The sequence below is a fragment of the Dendropsophus ebraccatus genome, chromosome 8, assembly GCF_027789765.1.
Source record: "Dendropsophus ebraccatus isolate aDenEbr1 chromosome 8, aDenEbr1.pat, whole genome shotgun sequence".
NCBI lineage: Eukaryota > Metazoa > Chordata > Amphibia > Anura > Hylidae > Dendropsophus > Dendropsophus ebraccatus.
Window position 1 is genome coordinate 56741535 of NC_091461.1, and position 27755 is coordinate 56769289.

Consider the following 27755-nt stretch of genomic DNA (forward strand, 5'->3'; position numbering starts at 1 on the left):
ACCCAAACCCTGTGGACATACATCAGATACACCATGGGACTTTTTATACAGATATTAGCTTTGGCAATTCTATGGTAAAGTAGCAGGGCTTGGAAAACTGTTTTATTAGGGCATCATCCCTGAAACACTTGCAAACCTGGACGTCTCCTACAGAACTTTCCAAACACTGAACTACAGCCTCCTAACCTCTTAGCCTCTGCCTTTCAGTTACACAAATAAGAGAACATGTTTGAAGCTTGCATAGAACAAGCAATACATGTAGGCAAATGAATAACTATACACTTTCCTAGTCATTGACTGCCAGAATAAATAAGTAAAATCATGCTGCATCCTTGATCTTTTTCCTTGAAGGAAACAGTTGTTAGTCCTGAGATCTGTCCTGGGGTCCATTCAGCAGGTGATGCAGTTATTGTCCTAAAAAACTACTTTTAAACTGGCAACCCCCTGCATTAGGCTGGAACAACCTCTCCGTCCCTCCTCCCCGCCCTCCTCATCATTAGGAATGCTCCAGGCAGATTGTCTACTATTCATCAGCTGTGTGAATACTGAACATGGGCTGGATCGTTAAGGCACCTGTGCAATGTTCAGACAGGTGGGGAAGACAATAACTGCATCACCTGCCGAACGGACCCCAGTACAGATCTTGGACTAAAATCAGCTATCTTAAGGTACAAGTGGTTTGGGGGGGGGGGGGGGGGTCAGGCTGTGGGTACAGAGTCGCTTCAACTATTCTTTTCAGTTCAGAACAATAATACAGTGGTACCTTGGTTTAAGAGTAACTTGGTTTAAGAGCGTTTTGGTTTAAGAGCTCACAGTTTTTCAAAATTGTGACTTGGTTTAAGAGCATTGCTTTGGTTTGAGAGCTCCCTGTACTGGGTGGGAGGGGGAGTGGAGGAGGGGCATGGTCTGCATAGTGGGGTCTACAGCACTGTACTCTGACCCAGGAAGTCTCCCTCACCTTCCAAATCATAGCAGATCCACTTCAGGCTGGGGCTTACATCAGGGGACAGGACTGTGGAGGTAATCTCTCCATAGCTGTGACCCCTCTCTCCCCGGACAGAGACTGCTGCATGTATGTGCCCACATATAGCCTGCTCACTCCTTCATACTCCCTGCAGTCTCTGTCAGTCCTTGTGTTTCCCATCCTCTCCATTACTCTACAGTAACTTATAAAATCACATATTCTGCTGTTTCTGAATGTTTGTTTAATCTGTTTTACATGTTATTCAGAATAATAAATCATTATTTTGGGGTGTGGAACCAATTGTCTGCATTTCTATGATTTCTTATGGGAAAATTTCCTTTGGTTTAAGAGTGGATTTGGATTACAAGCGCTGCCCCGGAACGAATTATGCTCGTAAACCAAGGCACCACTGTACTTATATTGGTCAAAACTATCCAAAAGGACAATCTTCTGGGATATGTACAGATATGTTTGTATGGTAGTTTACAGACAAGTTTACATGTATGTAAGTAGCACTTCCAGATACGTACACCAGACTTAGTGCTCAAATGGAATGGAACGTATTATTACAGTAGTACTGCATAGAGTTTAGTCTTCATAGTCTGTTTCTTGGGGGTAAGATATCTCTGTCACTGTATAAGGAGATTTGTCACACTTTGAGATCAGCTGAATTACAAGATATATTCCCTTCAGTACATTTTGCCTGGTTTCCATTCACGTAAGGCTTTTCTGTTTTTACAGGAGCCATGAGACATAGGACTATTATAATTGCTTTAGCAAAAGATTTTAATGGATATTAGAATCCACTGACTCATAATGGGACTATCAGGTATCAGGTTGGAGGTGCCGGATGAACCTTATAACTTCCAAAGAGAAACATCCAGAGTATAGAAGCAAGCAAAGCAGTATAGTCTAAGTAACCATGTGCATTTGTTCATATATGATATAATATTATGGAGCACAATGTCTACCTTTGGACCTCAAAGTAAGTGCTGCAATGGTGTAAATAAAAACCCCACAAGATCATGTAACCTGTGTTACCAGATTAATATACTGCAATAATCTAATGGTATATGTAATGCGGTATATTTGTACCATAGGGCTGTTAAAATCGGTTGATGATACATGCATTGTGTACAGGAAGAAGGTGTTACAAGGATACCAACACTAATATAATACATATTGGAATAGTGCTTTCATAGTTGTATCAATATACCCCTACTAAAAAAAAAAAAAAATTATATTATATACATATATACACATACATACATATATATATATTTAACGTTGAATAAAAGGCAATGGGGGTGATTTATCAAACATGGTGTAAAGTGAAACTGGCTCAGTTGCCTCTAGCAACCAATCAGATTCCACCTTTCATTTCCCAAAGAGTCTGTGAGGAATAAAAGGTGGAATCTGATTGGTTGCTAGGGGCAACTGAGCTAGTTTCACTTTACGCCATGTTTGATAAATCTCCCCCAATGTCTGTATGATCATAAATCTGCCGTTCTTTCCAACATGAAGGATGGAGAAGATAATAAGTATGACTTTGAAGAGGGCCAGCTGCAGTGACTTTGGGGAAAGTAGAAAGGAACAGTAGTTGGAATAAACTATATCCATAGATGAATTTTTTTTATTTAAAGGGCTATCCAAGTTTTTTTTATTCATTATTAACCCAGCCTGACCTATAAAAACATAAATAAATAAATCATAAGCACTTTCTGGTCTCATTCTAACACAAAGAAATGCCCATGCTCAGCCAATTGCTGACTGTGTGGGCACGTCCTGTGTAATGAGTTGGGACTGGAAAGTGGTGATCAGCTGCATGACCATTGGAACAGCAGCAGCCAACAGTCCCAATTTTTTATAGGAAATCTCCACAAACCTGAAATAGGAAAAGCATATAGTATATCCAACTTAGTACCAAAAGTGGGTGTTTCTGGGGCAGATACTTACATGTTAAGAATTTGGCAATTTAAATGCTAATTAGTATAGGTCTATGTTACAGATTGATGAATATAGCTATCTGACACTATGTAATGTACACCCTGTAGTCCACATTTTAATCTATATCCCATTTCACATATATTTAAGGCAATCTCAATATGAATTATATGTATTGTGTAAAGGTGACTATAATAGTAATCTGTAAATGTGGACTTTCCTCAACATCCTAATCTCCAGTAATAACTAAAAGACATGTTATGAGGACAGATGTAAAACTGAGCACAATTATTTAGGAACAGACACAAAAGAATGACTGAAATGCAACAAGAAGGAAGAAATTGTGTAGAATAAATGCATGAGTTTATTATGCCTTCAATAAATGAAGAACGGTAGATATTAGAGTAAAGCACATTAATGGCTGGAGCTACAAACAAGAACAAAATCCATACTGAACAGAACACTAATATTAGGTAATAGACAGGGAAAAGCATACAGTACCTGCGGCTTGTATTCAGATGGTATATGTGGACGCACACTCCGAAATCCTTTGGCAGCCAGCGAGGAGGACGGAGAATCCCCATTAGACGTTACTGATGGAGGCCTGTCATCTATACAAGGGAAGAATTTTCAAGGATGATGTTCTCAGCTTTCACTGCTTTCAATCAGAAATGACATTGACTTAATGTCTTCTTACCTGGCTCTCTTTCAGTCAGCAATTCACCTGGAATTGTACAGGCAAAAAAAAAAAAAAAAAAAATTAAATAAATGCTAGGGATATTAGGACATAAAGCACATGACACATCCTGAGCGCCAAGACTGCTGCAGCCACCAGCCCCAAACAGGATTGCAAATGCAAGTGCTATAGTAACTGGCATTACATATCATGTCCTCACTGTTTCTGACCTTTCTGGACACAAAGAATTCTTTCATAGCAATAAAGGCAGAATTGTCCATTGACTCTTTCAGTTAGAAAGGGGAAAAAAACACAATCGAGTGGCTGAAAGCTGTGAACATGATGTGAATCGGCCTCTGTGAACTTAAGACGTATGGAACGGCATGCCTCAGTTTTTAAAACCTATAATAAGCATAGAATTTCAAGTGCTTGACGTGACACTAATTACAGATTGGGATTTGCATTTATATATATGTAGCTGCAGGGGAGATGTTCTGACAAGTGGATTGAGACGTGACAGCATTGACTGTGACTGCAGAACAACTGTCTTTTTGGAGTGATGTTGCTGCATTCATTCAATCCTGTTGATTGGAAACTAACTGTTCACTGACTATACACTATATTATTTACCGTTTTTCTATACATTCCCCCTTAACATTCCTCTTATGTATTAAGTCAAAGAACATTTTTGGCTGGATCCAAATTTCAGGCAAAATATCTCTTCAAATGGAACCTGTCACATTGAAAATGCTGTCTTTTGTACAAGTAGTACATTACAGAGCAAGAGGAACTGAACAGATATATAGTTTTGCAAGAAGAAAATCAGTATTACTTTTAATGTACTGATCTTTACTTATTCTGGGTTTAGGTGTCCAGTGGGCGGTCCTTTACAATGACTCACAGCTATCTTTATATGTAAACTCAGAGTAAGGGTTGTCAGTCACTAAGTAGGACCACCCACTAGACTCCCAAGCGTAGGATGAGCAGTTGGTCATTGATAGGACAGCATAAAGATGCCATGGAGTGTGCACGCTGTGGGTCACACACTTATCTGTTTAAAAAAATTATAACTGAAACAAATTTTTCTAAATTTACTTTTAGCACAGTCATATAGATTCCACCAATAATATCCTTAAGTGTTGACATGCTTCAAGCATACATAAAAGATTACGGTGTGAGTTACTCCTCAAGACCTTAATCCCTTTAAGTCAATATATATCAAGTGCCAATTCCACACATAACAAGATGATGCCAAAGGCTTAGCTCAGCTGTCATAACAGATAGGCGTTAATGATCCATACAGCAATAAGGTTCAGAATGAAAAACTCTTGGTAACGGCAATAAAGGAGAAGTCCAGCGAAAATTTTATTATTGTATTGCCCCCCCCCCCCCAAAGTTATACAAATCACCAATATACACTTATTACTGGAAATGCTTATAAAGTGCTTTTTTCCTGCACTTACTACTGCATCAAGGCTTCACTTCCTGGATAACATGGTGATGTCACGACCTGACTACCAGAGCTGTGCGGGCTGTGGCTGCTGGAGAGGAGGGGGAGAGGGGATTTGTATGACTTTTGGGGGGCAATACAATACTTTAATAAAAATGTTTGCTGGATTTCTCCTTTAATGTTATGAAGATACATAAAAATGGTGATAACAGAATGGTGGGAACTGACAACTAGGAGCACCATTTCTGGGACAACAGCAGTTTTATCTAACTCATTCAAGATCTTCAAGCTGGCAAAGATTTTAGTGAGATCTACTGACACTCTAAAGTGTATGGGGGCCTCTTGACTCTCCCCTAACAGATGATTTTGGGAAAAGGAAGGTCGGGCATGCTGGATTTCAGGATGGGCATGCCCCATCCTACTGTTCTCTGAGAGATGAGCTAAATCCATAGCAGTCAGGGGGCAGCTTACCCCAACTCTCTCCATGCTAAACATTCATGTGTATGGGGGAAATTGGAGATATATGTGCTTTTGGCTGACAGCTAGTAAAGTGTAAGTCCACCTGTAGCCTAGTTTCTAAGCTGTTGACATTATATTGTACACATTCACATTTAACTTACTTGATGAAAGCTCAATATCCAATGTGGATCTACTTTTCTGGCTGTCCCCTTGTGGTGTGACCGCTCGGAGGGTCACCGCTCCCTTTCCTGCACATACTTTAGAGGGATCCACTTCTGAAAAAGAAGGAAAGTGTCCAATAAGTAAATAGACAACATACTTATGTCTTATCTTCTCAGTTCACTTAAATGTTTATGACGTATGATAGTGATGGAAATCGCATAAAGCGGATCAGACACTGCCATGCTTTTCTTAAAACGGTCTATGTCTTAGTTTAGGAAAGCAGATCCATATATATGAGATGGTGAGATGGTAAAAAAATGAAATACTACATGTATATCCAAAAGAATGAAATAGGTTCTAATCCATACATTACATCATTAAATCTAACACCACGTTATAAGATATATGAAAAAGCTGGACTGCAGTTCATGCAATTTAACAAAAATCAATATAGAGAGCAAATGTTTTTTCCCATAAAAGATGACACAAAAAATATTACAGCTGCCCAGCTTCAACCAGGAGAATGCAGAATTCTGTGAATGAGGGAAGCAACAAGGCTATTGTGATATTCTGTCACACAATTCAGACACAGAGAATTCCCAGAAAAATGTCATTTCCATCTGCTCCTCTATTACCTGCCCTGTTTCCAGTTGTAAAAGTAGTATTCTGGTATTAGACATATATTAGAAGACTGCTCATGATGGACTTTCCACATACAGTGCTAGTTGCAGAGAATTTCCAGCAGACACATAAAACAATTTCCATCATCCCCTATAACAACCCCTATTATATGTGTGTTCCTCTTTTGGGAAGAAGGATATGCGCAGCAGCTCTCTGATGCCACTTTTTAGAGGTATCTTTAATTCAGTGCTTTTCTACAATTGAACTGGGGGGTATATGCCAAGCCAGAAATCTTTATAGAAGAAAATATTACCACAATTGGGATGCTGGCTGCCATTCACACTCCACTGGGAATTCTGGGTAGAAGGATATGCAAAGCAGCTCTCCGATGCCATCTTTGGTCTCACAATGATAGGCCCCTCTGAAGTCAGCCAGCTTTATTCTGAAGTCAGCCAGCTTTATTCTGATTAGAAGCAATATTCCTGAAACAGCTACAGATGGGTAATCTTTCCTTCTAGAGAGGTTTCTGACTAGGCTTACATCCCCAGTCATGTTCTAAGACTGATAGTTGGAGAGAAACATTTACTTGAAAAGAAATCTAGCTCTAAATGGTGGCATCATAGAGCTGCTTTGTGCGTCCTCCTTCCTAGAATTCCCAGAAGTCACCACAAATCTTGGTGATCATAGCAGTGGGGGTACTGTGATTTTTTTTTTCTTTCTTTCAGCTAGGGTGCATATTGCTTACAAACAGAGAAACACTAACATAGAACATACACTTGTAAAGGTGACCATAAACTTTCAATAACTGACAGCAGAACGACTGTACTCTCCCTCTTCTCCTCATTCTCCACATGCATAGGAACATCTGACATGGCCGAGCATTCCTCTGCTCTCTATGGGGAGAGGTAAGCAGCAGCCAGAGCTCTGTCTGTGGCTTATCTCTTCCAAAACCAAGGGGTCGGGAAGAGCATCTTGCATCATGCCTGATCCCTATCTGACCCACAAGCAGCGGGTACAGTTGACAAAGGTATAAATTGTATTGAGATCTTTAGAATTTGTTTCTAAAAAAAGACAGTGTCCTATGTAGTAGTGTCCATGTAACAAATCCGCATACAAGCCCCAGCCCACTGCAGGTGGAGCAGAGATGTTAAAGCGTAACTGTCATTTCAGGGCCATTTTTCTGAAAACATTAAATATCTATAGTACAAGCGATTTTAAGAAACTCTGTAATAGGTTTTATGTTCTAAAAGAGTTTCCTTCTGTAGTGAAAAAGCAATCTCCCAGCCTCCCCCCTCACATCAAATGAAGCAGGATTTCTGTCTCCATTATGTGGCTATGGAGAGGGGAGGGGCTGTTAGGAGTGACTGAGCACGGAGGATTTCTGCACAGCACAACACCCTGCAATCTTCTCTCAGTAAGTTTATAGATAAGCACTGACCTTTCTGACCCCAGAATCCTGCGGTTTAGGTGCCCAGAGAGTCTACAAACAGCTGACCTTCATGTCACCTCTTTCTGCTCCCTCATCTCCCTCAGCCCCTCCCCCCTTCATAGGCTTACAATGGAGAGAGCAGAACCCGTCTTCACTGGCTTCTCTGTAATGAAGACGTGTTTGCCTGATAATGCACAGATAAGAAGTCAGGGGGGGAGGCTGGGAAATTGCTTCTTGAGTACAGAAGGAGGCTTTTTTGGCTGATGAAACCTATTACAGAGTTTCTTAAAATCGCTTATACTACTGATTTCTGCAATAAAAAAAATACATGACAGTTACGCTTTAAAGTAACCTAGATGAGACTCAGTGACAACATCATACACAAGTCTATGCAGACTTAGAGTTACCATCCAATGCATTGTTGGAATTGTGATATGCAGTGACCAGACAGATTCTGTCCGACACCTACAAGAGACTGAAGTGGCATTACATATCAGAACTTCAAGTGATAATGTGAGAGACTATAATTTTCACTGGGGTTTCCCTTTAAAGTTGTTCCAAAACCGGAGCTTTGGTTTCATATTTACAAGCTGTGGTTTGGTATTGGCTTTCATTTCACTTTCATTAGTAGAGTTTTCTGTTTTCTTGGCTCCTATGATGTAGCTCTCTAGAGCTCTTGTTCTGGTAGATTCTTTATGTGATACTGATCTGCACATTCTAAAGTAAGCCTATGGGGGATTTATCATGGTGCACAAGTGGTACATAGGGCAAATGTCTGCATAGTTATTGTGCATCTGATTGTGTTGTGTGTGCCTCTACATAAATCCTGAGTATGAGATGGCGGTCTTTATAAACAAACAAACCCTTAAATGCCCCTTTTTGAAAAAAAAAACTTTTGACATGGCCATACTGTAGCATACTTGATATTAGCTTTATAGGACAGGTATGTGCATAGCTTACAAAAATACAACACATTCCACACGAGGCGATTTAAAATAAATAAATAAATAAAGACCATGCAAAAAAAAAAAAAAAAAAAAGTGTGATTCAAGAATCATGCTAAATCATCTCCAGTCACACTAACACTAGTGGTTACATTCTGAACAGGCCTGATAAGTGATAATGTAAACCAATGTAAAGCATGATAAGTAATGTCAAAATGCCAAGCATGTATATGAAACGTAATGTCATTGGGATGTGAAGCAAACATAGCAAGTAATGCAGAATGGACACGTCTTCATTTGCATTCCAAGTAGATACCTGGAGTTGGCACAAGATCAGGAAAACTTTGTACTGCCTTCACAGGAATGATTGTAATAGCAGAGCATGAACGTGTAGTTAAAGGAGAATCATCTGCTGTGAATACAAAAGTTACACTGTGTCTGAGCATATACACAACACCGAGTATTCACACATCTCCTAGGTCTATTAGTAATAATTCTCTCTCATTTTCTTTAATAAAATGGTAACAGATATCTCAGTATATAACAATGGGTATGTCCAATTTCCTTTTGCCCAATGCCAAACCTTTTTCTGATCTCCTGAATCTAAGAATCTCAATATTTAGGGATTGGAGCAAATCCTTTGAGATTTCATCATACTGACAAAAATCCTTTCTCACATCCAGTAAAGATACCGTTAAATATGTGTGAATGTGTTTACTATGATTTATACGCTTCTGACATGTTATAGAGACATAAGGGTTACATTATGTTATCATTTTCAGAATTTTTTTAATAAATATGCTTAAAAAATTGGTTGGGGGAACCAACCAGTGAGGGTATATGCACACGGAGTAATTCTCGCTGAAAAACTTCAAGTGAAACCTGCCCCTCACTCCCACTTGAAGTTCTGTCCGTCACATAGGCTTCATTATATGCTCGGACGGATTCAGTCTTCTGCCCAAAGAAATGACACGTCAATTCTTTGGGCGGACAGCGGAATGCGCCCAACCATAGAATGGAGTCTATCGAGCCAGCGGAAAGGGGAGCAGGAGTGCGCAGGGACGAGCTGCAGATTCTGCACAGAGTTTTCTGTGAGAATTACTCCGTGTGCATATACCCTGATTGCTAGAACAAAAGGGAAGTAGTGGTCAGCTAAAGGTGTTATTCCATGGGCCGATGGGGGCCCGATAACAACTGTGAAATAACTGTAGCAGATCAGCACTTGTTTACTGGGCCTTTTCTACAGCCCAATTATCGTTTAGCAAGGGCTGCATAGACATTGTTACCGATGTCCTTGCAGCCTTTGCTTAAACTTCATACATTACCTATCCAAGCTGCAGGGCTCCTCTTGCGGTCTTCTTCTCCCCGGGTCCCGCGCGCTCCAGCTTCAGAGCGGCCTGTTTCAGCTGACAGGCCGCTAAGCCAATGACTGCCGCGGCGGACCTGGTCTGTGATTGGCTGAGCAGCCTGTCAGCTGAGACAAGCCGCTCTGAAGCTGGAGAGCGCAGAACCTGGGGATAAGAAGACCGCAAGAGGAGCCCTGCAGCCTGGAAAGGTAATGTCAATCGTCAGTAGTGATGCGCGGTTGGTCCCCGACAATTATAGGTTCAAACCTATATCAACGATCAGTCGATGATCGTTGTCATCGGCTGATCGTTGTATTTATTCCACAGAGCGATAATCGTCCGAATCCGGACGATTATCACTCTGTGGAAGAGGCCCCTAAGAGCTCCTCTCCCCATCGCTCTTCTTGCTGCAGGAGATGGACTCTATAGAGTTTTTAATTAAATCCGTCTCCTGTAATGGCGAGAGTGACTGGGAGAGAAGCACTTAGGTGAGCACCTTTCTTAGCTTATTCTAATCATCAGTGGGGGGTTCAGCACCCAGAACCTGGCCCATCAAAACTTTTAACAAGTCGCTATTACATGGCAAAGGTTTTCTGTAATGATAGTAACACTTTAAACTTTTACCCTTTTTATAGTTTCAGGCTTAGGCCCTGTTTACAGCTTATTTGGGGGCTACATATTCTATGGCATGCCTGCAAGGGGGCCCATTGACTTTAATAGATAGAGTTTCTGTCTGGAAAACAAACAACACAGTCCCTAGAAGACTACATTGGGTCTAGTAAAGTAAAATGTAGTTTTGCTGCAGTATCAAAGAGAATCCCTCTTTTCAGATTTTCTTATATATACTGGGGACAGCCAAACAAATAAATATGAATGGAGCTTTAAAGAGTTTGTCTGCTCCATACAAGTCATTTGTATTAGAAGGATCCTCCGACATTAAGCTGAATATATGGTGTTTAACATTACTTTCCTGTAGTGCCATCACACAAATGGGCTGACTTGGTAATAGATGGAAGCCCCCTTTAAGATCATTTTGGGAAATGGGGCTTATGTCAACCTTTAAAAACGTAAAATGTCTAAAAAAAAACAACCCTGTGTTGATTAGGGGGCAAATTCTCCTATTGCTCCTTAAGATTTCATTCAACCATAGTGCTGCTAAATCACACGTTGTATTATGTATCTTTCCCCCCTAGAATATTTCTTTTTGCATCCCATTGAGCCTGTATGGCAGCACAGAGGTGCGTTGTGCCTTGTTGTACAGCATCCTGCCTATGGCTTTGTATATTGATTAAGAATGGGAAGTTAGAAAGTCTACACAGTAGGGTATATAAAAGACAGGCTGCAAATAATAGCAGAAGTATGCCAAGCTTGAACTTTTCTCTTCATCCCTCTATGTGTATGCCTAACCAGTAGCCATGTAGTACTTTGTTTAAACAAGACTTTGCATAAAAGCCATTATCTAAACATACTGTTCCTTTTATTAGCACTGCTCTGCCTGCTCAACCAAACAGGTGGCAAATAAAGATGATTGCAAACTACTTCGCAGGCAATGATGCAAAAAAAAAAAAAATAAAAAAATCATACTCTACTTTATGTATTTTTGACTATAAAAGTCAACTGGTAAATAACTACAAATTATGCTTTTTCTTGAAAAAAAAAATCTGAACATACGGCATGCATAAGGCAGTTGCTTCTAGAGGACGATGGTTGTGTATATATTAGGGCTCTGCTGTGTGCACGGGGCCTCACTGTGTCATGAAGTCAGTGTATATATATATATAGCCATGTATTTACATTCAAGAAGTAAGACTTTCCTAACCAAGAGAAACAGGGGTTTTCCTGTAATTTGGAAAATAAGCAGATAAGTGACTGTTAATAAGTAAAGTAATAAGAGATTTGGAGGTGACTGGGCTGTAAATCAGAAGAATTAGCGAAATACCCATAATCAGTGGACAGTCCTTATGACTAGTCACTATACAACTAAGCCTGACGTGTCACAGCTACTTATTATGGGGTCGGGCAAGGGTGAATAATGACATTTTCCAAGATTAAACAAAATTATTTACTGGTATAATATTAAATTGCTAAAAATATCAAGAACCGCAGAAGTGCCTTAATTATAGTATTGATCACGCAGTATATAACAATTTTAAAGGGGTTATTCAGCGCTACAAAAACATGGCCACTTTTCCCCTCTCTTGTCTCCAGTTCAGGTGTGGTTTGCAATTAAGCTCCTTTTATTTCAATGGAACTGAGTTCCAAACCCCACCCAATCTGGAGACAAGAGAAGGGGGAAAGTGGCCATGTTTTTGTAGCACTGGATAACCCCTTTAATCTAAAACAAGTGAATAAAATGAATCCTCAGTTTCCAATAAATTTCAATAATTAAGTTTTTTTAAAATAGGTTTTAAAAGGATTAACCCATTGAGACAACCTCTATACATACTGGTAATCCAAGACGAGGCTATACTACGGCACTACTCATTCAGGTGTATAGCTTCACAGCAACAAAGCTCCCAGATGACGGCTGCTGTCCTGGGTCACCACCCGTTTACTTCTATGGTGCTCAGCATAAAAGTTTCCACACATCCAAATATATATATTATATATATATATATATATATATATGCGGCGCTCACTTGAGTATAATCCAAAAGAGTTTTTATTCCATTACATATAGTCGCGAGATGGAGACTTACAAGGCAACAGACGGTTACATGCACTAGCACATGTGCACTCCTTGATAGGGCCGAGAGGAAGTGCACATATGCTAGTGCGTATTACGGTCCCTTGCCCTGTTAGTCTCCATCCCGCAACTATACGTAATGGAATAAAAACTCTTTTGGATTTTATTCAAATAGGTGCTGCATCTATATACTCTATGGGGGAGATTTATCAAACTGGTGGAAAGTAGAATTGTCTGAGTTGTCCCTAGCAACCAATCAGATTCCACCTTTCGTTTTTAAAAGAATCTGTGAGAAATGAAAAGCGGAATCTGATTGGTTGCTAGGGGTAACTAAGACAATTCTACTTTACACCAGTTTGATAAATCTCCCCCTATATTTGGATCTATTCATATTGGGCATATAGACTTTTTACCGCTTTTTAGCCATAGAAGAGGAAGACCAGTAGGGGCTTTTGCTCTGGCATACTGGGGCCAACTAATTCGAAATACTACCATGTACTACTACATTTCCTAGCGACACCACTAAGCATTTTGTCCCCCTCTAGTATATACCAGTATCTATTAATGGTATCAATCAATTGAGACGCAGGTCGGCGTCCTTGGAGACCGGTACTCAACGTACACACTACATCAGAATCAGTTCCCCTGTGGAAAACAGCGAACCCATACTCCTTCAGACTTATCATATACACATGGGATTTGTTGACAGCATCTCAATGTAACAATGCCCGAAGGTCAAAGGTGTGGAACCGCATCAAACAACTGATGAGTATCAGGAGCGTGATCAGAGGCCGCAGTATCATCCCGACCCCCAGTCCACTAGGAGGGTGACCAGAGGCCGCAGTATCAGTTTGATCCCTCAGACCACAGGACACTAGGAACTCTGTCCTTTACCAACAAGGACCAGCACGGAGTTGTCCCAAAAACCCATTTATCGTCTGGACAACCTGACATATACATTTATGAGATTACCCTAAGAAGTCCACATCCTCCCTGATGAACCTCCACGTTCCCGCCACAACTGGTTGAGACAAGGAGGGCAAACGCGTCAGAACCCCAGTGGACAAAGCCAGTACATCGATACTGGAACCATAGTGGACAAAGCGAACATACATATATCTCCCTTCTCTGCTATATCCATAATATGACTTCTTAACTTGGACTTAGTGGAACTACCCGACCTTAGCACCGACTGAGTGCAGGAACAGTTCCGCTAGTTGGAGGGGACGCCTGACTCTAGCGGCTCCTACCTAGTGAGGCAGGGTGAATCAGTATTTATTACTACCAACCTCACATCCTTAACTTTTTCCCCCTCTCCCCCCCCCTCCCCTACGTATCAGACCTAACCAGTCTGATAGAGGAATTCTCTTCCTTTTTTCAACATACTTTTGTGGTGCCGTGATATACTGTTTGTCACTGCTACGACTAATCAGTTTGTTATTGCCATATCTAAATAAACTCAGTCTGTTATTTGACTTAGTCTGTCTACCACTACCGTGATTTACTTTCCTAGTTTTCTTCCCAGTACATATATTATCCCGCATGCTATGCTTAAATTGTGAGGAAGTGCATTAGTGCAAAATGGCTGATTTCAGCGTTCTCATGTATGTGTCGTGAATAAAGAAGCATTTATCATTCTACTGATAAGTGCCGCATGTACTTCTACTACAATTCGTATAATATAATAATGCACACAGTGTGGTCTAAAATTCTGACATTTTTATGGCTTTAGTGCACCCCCTAAAAATATGCCCATGCTTACAGTGGGAAACATTATTATTAACTTGAATGAATGTATCATCTAGACTTTTATTTTAAATGACAGATACTAAACATGTCTTTTTCTAATTTGTTTCTACTTTTTAATTTTTTATTTCATTTTTCTACATTACTATGAGAGCAGCCATCTTGCCTGTGCTGTTTTTTTTAACAGAATTTAGACATATAATTTACAACGTGAACCATGGACATAGACACGATAGCCTGGCCCAGATCCTATTCTTGAATGGCAAAGGTGACATGTTCTGTGACCTGTACAGTGCATCAAAGATCATGTGTTATCTGTATACAGGTGTCACCTTACTCCTGTCTGCAAACATAGGCAGGATACAGCTGGGAAGTAATTTGTACAGAACAGGAAGTTTGAATATTAAGCATAAACCGCAGAATTTGAAGTCAACTTGGTGTTTGATTCTTACCAGCATAACCAAGAGTGGCTGCTTATCAATTCCATATTAAGCTCAAGTAAGCAAAGCCAATTTTTCTTATTGGTCTTCTGGCACCCTCCAAAGAAATATAAAGTATCCCTGAGCACTCAAAAGCTGTTTACATGGTTCAACAACGCTTAGCTTCATGTATAAAAATGGTGACCTTTTTAGCAAAACAACCAAAGGTCAGTACCATTTTCACATACTGTGCTAAATTATCCACTGTGGGCCCAATGTAGCTGCTATACATCCCATAAAAGAAGCTGAGTCCCAACCTGGGTTGGCCACACGTGGGTAGTGGGAAGTAAACAACCTCACATGTATATTTTACAGTTTCCACATCCGTTTAACATAATTTGTGTTGACTGCTTCAAACAATAGTCATGAGGAAACCCGCTCTGTTATAAATCCTTAGGGTGACTATAAAGAGAGGAATGCTGGAAACGTATACAATTAGAGTAACAATTTGTAAATCGAATAAAAAGCATCAGCACATTAAGAATAAGACCCTCTGCTGTTATCCTACGCACAAAGTTCCCTTGTATCATTATATATCATTAGCCACCCTCTTCTACTGATTTTCTGTCTGTAATAGTGAAGTTTGACAAAGTGATCTTAAATTATAATTACTAAACTGGACTACGTGGGTGTAATTCTCCCTATAGCAGCTGCTACTGGACCCAAAGGAGGAGGGAGCCCACTATTAATGGGAAAGACTGTGGTGAGTTACTGCTGTCTAGTTCTACAATGTTTGTAATACTTGGTGCAGAAGATCTTATACATAGCATTATCTATCCATTGGTTACTGCTCAAGTAAAAGGAGCTATGCTGATATTTGTCTTACTACAGTTCAGTGCTGTCATTAAAGCATCACTGTCATTTGCAGTAACTCTTGACATATTATCAGATATGTCAAAAGTTACTGATTGCACTGGGTCTCACTCCTGAGACCCACTGCAGTACTGAGATACAGCCAGAAGAAGGGCACGGCACCTCAATTATCAATTAAATCCCTTTTGCTTCATTGTTGTCTATGAAGCAAACATGTTGGATGTTCTGCTAGCAGGTCTCAGGAGCTAGATCCAGGGCGACCAGTCACTTTTTCAATATAGTATCTCACCTTTATCTTGCATGTTGCAATTTGATGTTATTCCATTGACCACGTTGTTGGATATGCTGACTTCATTATCTGCATTAGAGAACATTTTAGTCAATAGCGTTCTAGCTACTGTACTCACTTGTTTTACATTCACTTTCAGGATATAACTGAAAAGTTAATAATTGACCCAATAAAATATTTGGCATAGACTATAATGGAGTCTGACTCCTGTAATCTGTATGATTGGACAATGGGCCGGGGATCGGCGCATGCTGCTGTGCGCCTAACCCAGTTATAGAAAAAAAGAGAAATTTTGGCAGCACATCTATGACTCTGTTCACACTGCAGGTTGCACGCTGCTTGTGGCTTAAGTACAGACAAAAAACAAAAGGTGCAACAGCAACCCACAGGTGTAAGGGCTTACTGTATATACTCCTCCCAGCGTACACACGGTAAACCTGCAGTGTGAACAGAGTCATAGATGTGCTGCCACAATTTCCCTTTTTTTCTGTTGAATGTGGGGGGTGTGGCTACCTCCTGTTGGCCTGCACTCCACCCATGTCCCAAGGCTGCTATAAAAGAGATCATTTGTCTCCTATCTGCCCAGTTGTAAGCTTATTCAGCCCAGGAGAGGCCATTGCTAGTGTGAAAATGCTAGAGTAGGGTCCATGTCTAGAGGACGCCTTAACGTTGGTGACATGGTACACTCTGTTTAACCCAGTTATAGCTATAAGATCGCTGCAGATCTTAGGACTAAGGGCCCTATTCCACAGTAATGGTAATCTGCCGGATCGGCCCCAGATCGCCGCTCGTTTACATCGTTGATTGGGCCCTCCTCGGCCTGTGGAATAGGACCCTAAGACCTGGCATTATGCAAACCCCTTTCTTCCTCCATACTGATGAACAAGTAATAAAGGGTGTTCTTTATAAAGTAACAATAGCAAATGAATTATAGATCAATTCAACCCACCAACACATTCAGAAAACGCAGTAAAAACACAAGACGTATACTCACCAGAACTCATGCTGCGTTGTGTACAAATCTTCTCACTCAGTGTTTGCTTCTTTCTGTTTTTAGAAATAGAGAGACGACAATGTTTATCTCATGCAGGACTATGCTGAGCCGCAGTCAACATCACATTCTGTCATAAGTTAGAAGGTATGTAAAATATCTGCCAGCACAACTTCCTGGGCCTTATTCAGCCCATATGACCATCTATGGTCTCCCTGTCTTCCTGACTCATAAAATTCCATCCTGCCTATTCAATACCAAGGGAGATGAAGTCATGAAACTAAGTCTTCTGGTTCACATGCAAGACAAGGACGGATAGTTCACCTATCTCCCTTAGGAATCTCCATCACGGTAGACACTGCATCAAGGAGATCCTTTCTAATACGAGGACCAAACATACCCACTAATTTATAGCACCCATGCCTACTGTTCTGTCCTAGACAAGTCCTATCAAATGCAGACCATTTTCTATCCATGGGGGAGGTGTGTATCCATGGGGGAGGCAAGTAACTATATTAGGGAAAACACTTCCACTGATTTTATCCATATCTTTTTCCAGACTGATTTTTATAGATTTATGCGACGATCGATTAAAGGTTGTGGTTGCATAGTATGTGGATCAATTCAATAACTTACAAGAGTGAATATTCATACAAAGTGGCTTTATAAATAAGAGTCATAGTTTTTATTCTGTTATATGCAGTATTTTGTCATTTACAGGGGTTATCAGAGTATTAAAAAAAAAAAATTACAGCCTGGTAATGAGATTAAAGCGACTTTGTGCCCACAGTCTGCCCCCACCCTCACCCCCAAACTACTTGTACCTTCGGATAGCTGCTTGTAATCCAAGATCTGTCCTGGAGTCCAAATTGCCAGGTGATGCAGTTATTGTCCTAAAAAACAACTTTTAAACTTGAAGCCCTGTGTAAAATTGGCATGGCCTAGAGTGTCTGTGCCCTAGGCCTGCGACACCTCCCCTCCTCACCATGACAAATATCCCAAGCAGGATTTCATCACTTGTCTAAACACTGCAAATGTGTTAAATCGTTAATGCCCATGTGCAGTGTTCAGGCAAGTGCTCATTAGGAGAAACCCTGGCCAGGGGTATTCCTAATGATAGAGAAGGCTAGGAGGAAGAACAGAGAGGCGGTGCAGGCCTAGGGCACAGACATTCTAGGTCACACCAATTTGACACAGGGCTGCAAGTTTAAAAGTATTTTTTTAGGACAATAACTGCATCACCTGCTGAATGGACCCCAGGACAGATCTTGGATTAAAAGCAGCTGATGGTGGTACAAATGTTTTTATTTGGGGGGGGGGGGGGCAGATTGGGGGTACAGAGTCACTTTAAATAACACTTATTGTGCTTACCTGTTTTATCCTTGTTGTGTTTGGTTCTGCTGCTCCAGTCTTCTCTACTACCTTTCCTTATTTCCCTGCATGATGCTCTCAGGGGGGAGATTTATCAAACATGGTGTAGAGTGAAACTGGCCCAGTTGCCCCTGGCAACTAATCAGATTCCACTTTTTATTTTCCAGAGTCTGTAAGGAACGAAAAGTGGAATCTGATTGGTTGCTAGGGGCAACTGAGCCAGTTTCACTCTACACCATGTTTGATAAATCTCCCCCTTAGGCCCCGTTCCCACTGAGCAAAGCTAGCGGAATTCCGCGACGGAATTGTCCGCCGCGGAATGCCGTTAGCCTCCCGCTCATAATGGGAGTCTATGGGAGGCGCGCGCTGCTGCTCTGTACGCGCTGAAGAATGAACATGTTCATTCTTCAGCGCGGACAGGGCAGGAGCGCGCGCCTCCCATAGAGTCCCATTATGAGCGGGAGGCTAAAGGCATTCCGCGGCGGACAATTCCGTCGCGGAATTCCGCTACCTTTGCTCAGTGGGAACGGAGCCTTAGTATTAAACTGATGATGTGTGAAGGCACCCAGCAGCCAATCACTGGCCTCAGCAGTAGTTGACACAAGACTAAGGTGGGTGATTGGCTGCTGTGCCGTCACACTGGGAGTAAATAAGCAGGGATAGACTATATTTGTGTTTTTTTCATTACATGGACAACCCCTTTAATTGTGTGTGCCCCAACAATAATAAATTACTATAGCACTGTTTATAAATATTTGTTTTATTCAAAACCAAAGTACTTAAACAATGAAGATAAGTACTAAGGACAGAGATGGGTGCTACATGTGTTTTCATATTTGGCGGTGGTGTGCAGCAGAATACAGTGACTGATGTACGCTCATCTGTGCACAACACCAAAAGAAGCCCTATGGTTAATTATTAGTTGGATACAGCCTGCACCAGTCAAGTTATGGAGAATCCTCAGTGACTTCTTGTGTCAAGTTGTTTCCCAGAATGACCTAGGAAAGATAGTGAAGATAGCATTTTAAGATTTTACCAAGAAGCACCAATCTTCCCCCAATCATTATGGGAACCAACCTGGAACAAATGTTTGTTCCACCATGATCATCATTTTCCCCATACCCTGCTAGGGAACTTCCAGAGTAAAGAGATGCAAGGTATGAACAGTTCCTGCTATGGAAGATCCTTATAACATGAAGAGTCATTTACATGAATGGTTACCATATAATAGGGCAGCAGCAACGGTAGCTGATACATATATCCCAATTCACAACTTTCTGAAGTGATAAAATCTGATGGCTGGGAATTTTTAGATGCTGAGCCTAAGATGATATGGTGACCATTAAGCCAATCTTGTTATGAAAAGGGGATGCCAACATGGCGAGGGGTTAAAAGAGGTTGTCTGGGGAGCAGAAGACGGCTCAAGCCTTCTGCTGTCTGATGCTCACTTCTTGCATTTGCCCAACTTAGAGGTAAAACATAATTTTTTTTACCAAATAAGAACATCTTCCCACATCATTCATCGATAAGAAAAACCAAAGAAACAAAAATGGCTGATAGAATTAAAAAACAAAAGCGAATAGAAGCATTTCAAGGGCTTCAATGCTGGTATTATTATTAAGACTGAGAATAATAATCAGATGAATGACGTTATTTAATTCCACATATTTATTTCCTTGGGAAAAGATCAACAGGTTAAATAAAAAATGGAATGTAACTATTCTGAAAGAGGAGTTAACTCAATATACACAAAGTTTCAGTTCTGTTAGGATCTGGTAAACACTCAGTTAGATGTAATCTGAGAATTCTTCTGATCACATGGCAGCTATGTTCCTATAACAAACTCAGGTCTCCCAAGAAAAGAAACACAATTACAGGAATAAAATATTCCCATGAAGTCAAACTTCTCCAATGGTTATAAAGACACTTCTCTGTGAGTGCCCTAAGCACATGGGATTAATATAGAACAGTCAATTTTTATAATATACCACAGTGGCCTGCGTACAATCAATACTGTGCATTGATGGGCTCTGCAGGTATAAATCACGGCACAGACTCGTAGGAGCAATGTATAATTAGGGCTACACTGAAAAAGTCAATAGATCCGTGGGATAAAATAGCATGGCACGTTTTTATTAAAAATATTAAACCTACTGTCATCACCCCTCCAGGATAGCAAGTACACGTGCCCAGAGTATATATAGCTGGCTTTCTTTATCTTTATCTTAGGGGCTCTTGGCCATATCTGTTTTGTTATTTAGAGGGCTTAAGTACAAAATAAAGAGTGCACTGTAGTTCAATCCAATATCAGAAAAAGTATGTGCATTTCATTCTATTCAATGGAACGGAATAACAATACCATGCATAACCAGGTGTGGCGCCATTTTTTAAAGAAAGCAGCTATGTTTTTTGTTTGTTTTTGATAACCGTTTCTATAAGTCTCACCAAAATCAAGGTATGTCAACCCCATTCAAATGTTTGCCTCTTATCAAACAATTCAACATAAGAGTTCAAAAGGAAGAGCAGAAGTGCCAAAAAGAAAAACGTTACATTTTTACTTTTTTCTTTTTGGCACTTCTGATAACCCCTCTAAAAGCCATTGGCCAGTTTTGTATAGCTATTTCATTAACAGATTGGGCCACCACTATCCAGTCCCAAACACTTTATAAAATCCAACCCTGTACTGTATATTGAGAGGCGGTTATCTAATTTAACAACCAAAAAAGAGTTCTCATCACGGCACTAACTGGTGATAAATTAAAACAATGCTTTATTCAGAGATTCGTCAGGGAAACACACGTGCGTTCCACAGATAATTAGCGATGACCGTTTCACGTGACTAGATGCTTTATCTGGCTCATTATCTAATTTAGCCCCTAATGTGGATTAGCTGTTGTATGATGCATTGTTTCCTGTACTTCCACACAGCTCCAGCATCCTATTGGCATCTGTGGAGCTGAAATAAATTTTTTCTGTATAGAATAGTGTATAAGACTACAATTACCGTATTTTCCAGTGTATAAGACGAATTTTACCCTAAAAAATCTTCTTAGAAGTCGGGGGTCGTCTTATACACCGGGTATGGTCGTCCCATAAAGTGGGGGAGTTAAAAAATGGCTCCATCCCTACTTTATGTGGCGGGGCGGCCACAACAAAAAAAGCAAACAGTTAACTCACCTGGGGCCCGTTCCCGGCATTCGCGCGCCTCCTGTCTCGTTTCCGGCGCAGGCAGTGTGACGGTACACTGACTGCGTCTGGGATCCCCGAAGCTCTCCAGAGCATCTCATCAGAGAAGCTTGGGGACGCTCAGCTGCCAGGAGAGCTTCGGAAGAATGACAGAGGCTCCAGAAGTACCCGAAGCCTTTGTCATTCTTCTGAAGCTTTCCCGGCAGCTGAGCGTCTACGAGCTTCTCTGATGAGATGCTCGGCTGCTCGGGAGAGCTTTGGGAATCCTCGACACAGTAGGGCTGCAGTCAGGTAGGGGTTAACATTTTCCAGCGTATAAGGCAAACCCCTGAAAGTCCGGCGTCATCTTATACGCCGTAAAATATGGTATATGCAAAGCATCCATGAGAGCCCATCTGTGACACATGCCACTATACATCTACACATTGAGAAATCCACCCAATATATACTTCCATCTCATTTATTTTGTCTTTTGCTCCACTCTCTTAAAACACTACCATCTACCACTTTGGAAGAATTCACAAGCACAGCAATTTGTATCTGACCAAATACCCACCCACAAATTAAAGTCAGTAGAGTAGATGATCAAGGTCCTCTAGCACAGCAAGTGGCAATTGGCATAGATGTGTTTAAAAAAACACAACAGAAAAAAACGGAAAGTATTATCCTCCATTAAAGGGTTCATTCTCAGGTTTCTCATTATCTTCAATGATCCTGGCATGTAAGCCTTGGCAGTGAATCAGTAGAGTAGAAGATTCCACCACTGGTTATGAAATGTAGACCATCATGGAGAATCCTAGTTTACCCTCTATGGATTTACTGGCGTAAATATTATCATGGGCAGCATGGAAGGTAAAACTTCAACCACAAAGCCCCAGCATTATCCACTGAAGAATTTTAAGGACAACAAACACGATGATGAAGACCAGACCACACGTTATATCACATATGACATTATCTGGATCAATGACAAACAACAAATTCTTTTCTTACCTCTCACTATTGTTTTCTTTGTATTTTATGTGTTTATCCAGCATATTTCCAGTTATTAACCAAGTATTACGGAGGAAGCTTGCGGCTCACAAATGACCTGTGGTCTAGAAGTGCTTCTGCCGAGTGTCCATTTAAACACCCCCCTCCCCTGCCATCCTCTTCCTCGCCCAAATTAGATTTGTTTCTTGGTGATGTCATTCCGTCACTGGCTCCTTCATGATCAACCTCTGCTTTTAGCAGCCTGACATTGTTTTGACTTTGACATGGACCAGACAAAAAGCAACATATATAGAATACCTTGTCCTACAGTAGTCGATTATACCACAGCTAGAATAGGAAACCTGTCAGTAAGAATGATACAGATTATTAGAACAAAGTAAACCGAAGAAAGGCCCTATCGATGGTGTCAAAGGAATATTTTCATTAGCAGGAGGGAGATCAACAGACGAAGCTCAGGTTTCAATGGACAGATTCCAAAATAGCTGGCAAGTGATCCGGACATTGACACTGACAGCAGTAAACGTTCCAGCAGTGTAAGACCAAACCAGTGGCGTTTACTGTATAAACTGCTGTATGTCAGGGAATACTTCATATACATGTCAGTGCAAGGCCCAGCCATAAGATATGTAAACTACACTTACAGGAGATGTTATTCTAGAAATAAAAGGCTGCCATTTCTGTTTTATAGGAACAATATGGATTTTTACATTGTAGAAGTTGGAGGCTCTAATTCCAAGTAAGTTCTAGCCAGGGTTGGAAAAATGTACAAAATGTACAAAGTGATGAATTATATTAAACAAAAAAAAATAATATAAATTAAAATTGTCCGGCTCGGCCAGTTGTTAGGGACGTGGTGTAATCCATTTCCATTCACTGACTGGCAGCCGCCACCGCCAGTCAGATTTGCATAGAGTTCTGGGGCTGGGACTCCAGCCTCCATAAATATCCTCCCGAGTGTCCTTCTTTGCCTGCGATAGAGCCTCAGTACCTGAGTGTCCCTTGACCTAGCGTTTGTATCCTGATTATATTCCTATTTTCCAGAGTTCTGGCTTGGCTTTTGACGTTTCTTCTGACTCCGATTTTGTACTGCTCTGACCGTTTGTTATTGACCCGGACCGTTTAGCCTGCTACTATTGTATTTTGTCTGTCTTGCCTGTGTTCTATGTTACACTCTTTTCAGGTTAGGGCCCGTCGCCCAGTTATCCACTGCCGCCTGGGGCCGTTGTGGTAAATAGGCAGGGACAGTGGGGCGGGTGCCAGCACAAGGGCCTCACCTGTCTTGTGTCCTTCTGTCCAATAACCTGACAAGAATATATTTCTGGATTTCCACTCTTAAATCCCAATTATCGTCTGTACTTTGGATTTTATCATTTGCATATGGCATTCACATAGAAAAGTTACATATTTCTGAACAAGCCCATTTTTAGGCAGGATGCCTAGTTGTGGGTGACAAACCTAGAGTGCACCAAACAGGACCAAGGAGCAAAGTCTAAGGAGGCCAACTTGTACAGTATGGATGCACATTGGGATGCCCACAATCCTGAATGCAGGCATAGGAACTTGAAGGAGACTAAAGTCCAACAGTATCCGAAGAATTAATATTCCCACGCTTTTAATTACATCAGATAACAACCAAAATGCAGTCAAAAGAAGAGAATCACTAATATCACAACAAACCTTTAATCCATTATTTTATTACATGGTCTCTGCATTATTAGATTTATGTCTGTTGTATAAGCTTTGACAAGTGGGAACATTGAGTAATTTATGATAAGTGGGAACTGTAATTTTTAAAATGAGAAAAGATTGTTTTAATACAAGTCATATTTCTATGGCAAGCTCCAATTTGCACAAACATTTAAAAATGTGTGAATATTTGCACTGCTCATGCCACCAAAGATAAATGAGGACAGGTCTTCAGGCCACGGCTTCCTGCACCTTATTAAGTTAAAATAATAATAATAATAATAATAATAATTTAGAATGTAAAAGATACCTGATATTTAAGACCTGTGCATGAACTGTATATACATATGCTATCAATAGAAATTTTGTCCTTTGGCAAATAGAAGAGGACCTCCTTAGGGTCAACACAATGGAAAAGGGGCATTTTTTCTATTTTTAAAAAGTTTTGGATGTAAAAATAAACAAAACGGAAAACAATCGAGATCAAAGCAAATATCAGACCTGTGGTGTGTTAAACTATGCCCAGAATGATAATTCCTTGATGTGATTATAGACTGTGTTTGGTAATAGATCCTTCTGATATAAAAGCTGCCATAGGGTGGATTGGTTTCTCTTACGTCTTCTGAACATTGTGTCCTTGGTTTGTAAACAAGCTTATGACAGCCTAGCCTGTCTCCAAGTGATAAAAATGAGCACATTCAGATGTCATGGAGCCATATGCCATGCTAAAAGTATAAATAACTTTAGCACCACGTGTAATGAGATTAGTGTCCCATTAAAACAGATCAAGTGGGATTTGTGAACAAGATGTTATTGAAATAGTTGGGATTTATAGGCGTACAACAATCGCTAGTATAATGTTTTAGGAAAAATGTGAGCAAAACTCTTGTCATCAGCTCATTACATTCCTCCCTAGAAGTTATTTTTAAGCGGCTACCATTGTGTCACTACAAGGAAGGGGGGTCAACTATTCTCTGTGGTAGTAAACAAACTGCTGTGGAGTGAAGAATACTTTGGGAGATGCTTGGAGTGGACATTTATTATCTATGGAAACAGCAAATTCAAAGTTAACCATCTTATTACAGTACCTTGTTTGCCTTCATTAAAGCGACTCTGTACCCACAATCTGACCCCCCCAAACCACTTGTACCTTCAGATGCAGTTATTGTCCTAAAAAACAACTTTTAAACTTGCAGCCCATGCCAAACAGGAGTATCTATGCCCTAACTTTGCACCACCCCTCCGTCCCTCCTCCCTACCCTCTTCATCATTAGGAATGCTCCAGGCAGATTGCCTCCTATTCCTCACCTGTGTCAGCCCGGCACATAGACTGGATCGTTAAGATGCTGAGCAGAGTTCAGCATGGAGAAAATGTTCCAGTGGCATTCCTAATGATGAAGAGGGTGGGGAAGAGGTACGGAGGGGTGGTGCAAAGTTAGGACACAGATACTCCTGTTGGGCACAGGGCTGCAAGTTTAAAAGTTGTTTTTTAGAACAATAACTGCATCACCTGCCGATCGGACCCCAGGACAGATCTTGGATTAAAAGCAGCTATCTGAAGGTACAAGTGGTTTGGGGGGGGGGGGGGGGGAGAATGAGGGTACAAAGTCACTTTAAATCTTTATTTTGCTGGTCAGTTGCTAGTTTAACAGATTATTATGTCTTTATTTATATGATACGTAAGGTATATATGAACACCCAGGGTAGCTTGGCCTATGAGCCTATTCATTTAGTTGGCTGTTTAGTTGGTCTTATGGACATCATAGTGGAGGATCCTACTCAGGAGCCTTCTCTAAAAGCTGTGATGTACAAGCTGTCATCTTATGCTGGCCATATATGTCAGCATATTTGTTCCCTGTATGTTTTCAACTATATATATTTTATTTATTGAAATACAGCCTTAGGCCATGTTCACACACTGTTTTTCAACGGCCATTATTTGATACTCAAAATAGCGGCCTTTGTTTTGAGTACCAAACAATGGGCATGGTTTAGAATGTTTTGGCGGCCCTCATTGCAATGACGGCTGGTGCAACATTGTTCTGGTTCCCATCCGATGATGGCCATTTTGGGTGTGTCTTTTATTAAAGGGATTGGTCACTTTATAGAAAAGTAGTTCAGTGTACAGTATTAGTAAGTGTACTCGCTGTATATACTGACAGCAGCTCCCTGTGTACCTTATAGAGCTAAAATCAGACTCCCCTCCTCCAGGCTGTGTCCTCGTGCTATGTGGTGTTTCTGCCCATAAGATGGCTGACATGGAGGAGCATGTGACCAGGCCCCGCCACCTGTGTCCACCACTGATCCTGTATATGTCTATGGAGAACACAGAGGGCGGGCCATGGTCACATGTTCCTTCATGTCGGCCATTTTATGGACAGAAACAAAACAGAGCAGGGCAGCCCAGCCTGGAGGAGGGGAGTCTGATTTTAGCTCAACTAGGTACACAGGGAGCTGCTGTCATTATATACAGTCAGTACACTTACTAATACTCTACACTAAACAATTTTACTATAAAGTGGCCAACCCCTTTAAAAAATCTATTAAATTTAATGCAAAAGACTGGTAAATTTATTGAACTATGTGTGGACAACTTAAAATAATGACCGCTGTTCATGCAATAACAACCGCAAATTAATGACACAAACATTCATTTGATGGCCGCTGGCCGCAGACGTTATTTAATACGTTGTGTGGACCAACGGCATTGTTTCCATAAACTTCTATGAAAATCATTGAAGAATGAAAACAATGGCCGGTATTTTAAGTTCAAATAGTGATATGAATGTGGGTTAGGTTTAAGTGTAGTATTTGGTCAGTATTTGTAGCCAATAGAAGTTGGCTTTGTTTAGCTTCCATGTGGTCCTTGCACTGTCTCCTTCTCCACGGAGCGGGCAGACAGCTGGATTTAAAAGCTGATCATACGAAGCTAAACAAAGCCCACTTCACTCATCTCTAGTAGCCAAAACCAAGAGTGAGGCCAAATCACAGAAAAAGGTGCAAATCATAACTTTAGGCTAAAGAAACACACCACAGGCATATAAAAGCCTGATACATATGTAACTATACACCAGTATTTAGCTGCCAGCTAAGTACCACTGGCTTAAAGTGTATGGTTATTTTTACATAGGGCAGGAAATTTTATCAGGATTTTTATCCACAGGTGTGAACAGCAGCCAACCAGTATGACACACTAACAACTGGTGAATAGATCACCATTCCCTATATGAAAATGGCCAAAGAAAATGGAAATCCTTTTCTTTGCTACAATCCTCCCCAGACTGACACCTGGATCCGCTGGTATATATATGCAGATAATAAAAACTGAAAAAAATGGAGAGCGGAAAAAGGTCTAGGACACATTAAGCTGACATGACTATGTTTTTATAATGGAATAGACTCACTTCTTGGAGTGAGGCACCCCCCCCCCCCACCCAGATCACCTTCAGATTGGATCGGATGGGGGGGGAGGGGGGGGGAGTGTCCTTATAAACTTGAAGGGGCAAATCCATAATCCATC

General features: G+C 40.8%; 1 protein-coding gene across 26 annotated transcripts in view; it reads right to left on the reverse strand.

The window, feature by feature from the left end:
• Positions 1–27755, reverse strand: part of SORBS1 (sorbin and SH3 domain containing 1) — a 287999-nt gene that overhangs the window by 85430 nt on the left and 174814 nt on the right. For 5 of the 26 annotated variants that reach the window (XM_069980471.1, XM_069980448.1, XM_069980450.1 and 2 more), the window contains exons 1-7: positions 22550–22674; positions 17003–17055; positions 16009–16077; positions 8966–9061; positions 5655–5768; positions 3606–3647; positions 3410–3519 (exon numbers count right to left, since the gene is read on the reverse strand). In XM_069980471.1, the coding sequence (XP_069836572.1) occupies positions 3410–3519; positions 3606–3647; positions 5655–5768; positions 8966–9061; positions 16009–16077; positions 17003–17055; positions 22550–22593 (528 nt within the window). In that variant the 5' untranslated portion in view covers positions 22594–22674. Of the gene's footprint in view, positions 1–3409; positions 3520–3605; positions 3648–5654; positions 5769–8057; positions 8162–8965; positions 9062–16008; positions 16078–17002; positions 17056–18370; positions 18425–22549; positions 22680–27755 lie in introns of those variants that run through there. The other 21 variants (XM_069980468.1, XM_069980455.1, XM_069980445.1 and 18 more) reach the window with 14 other exon arrangements.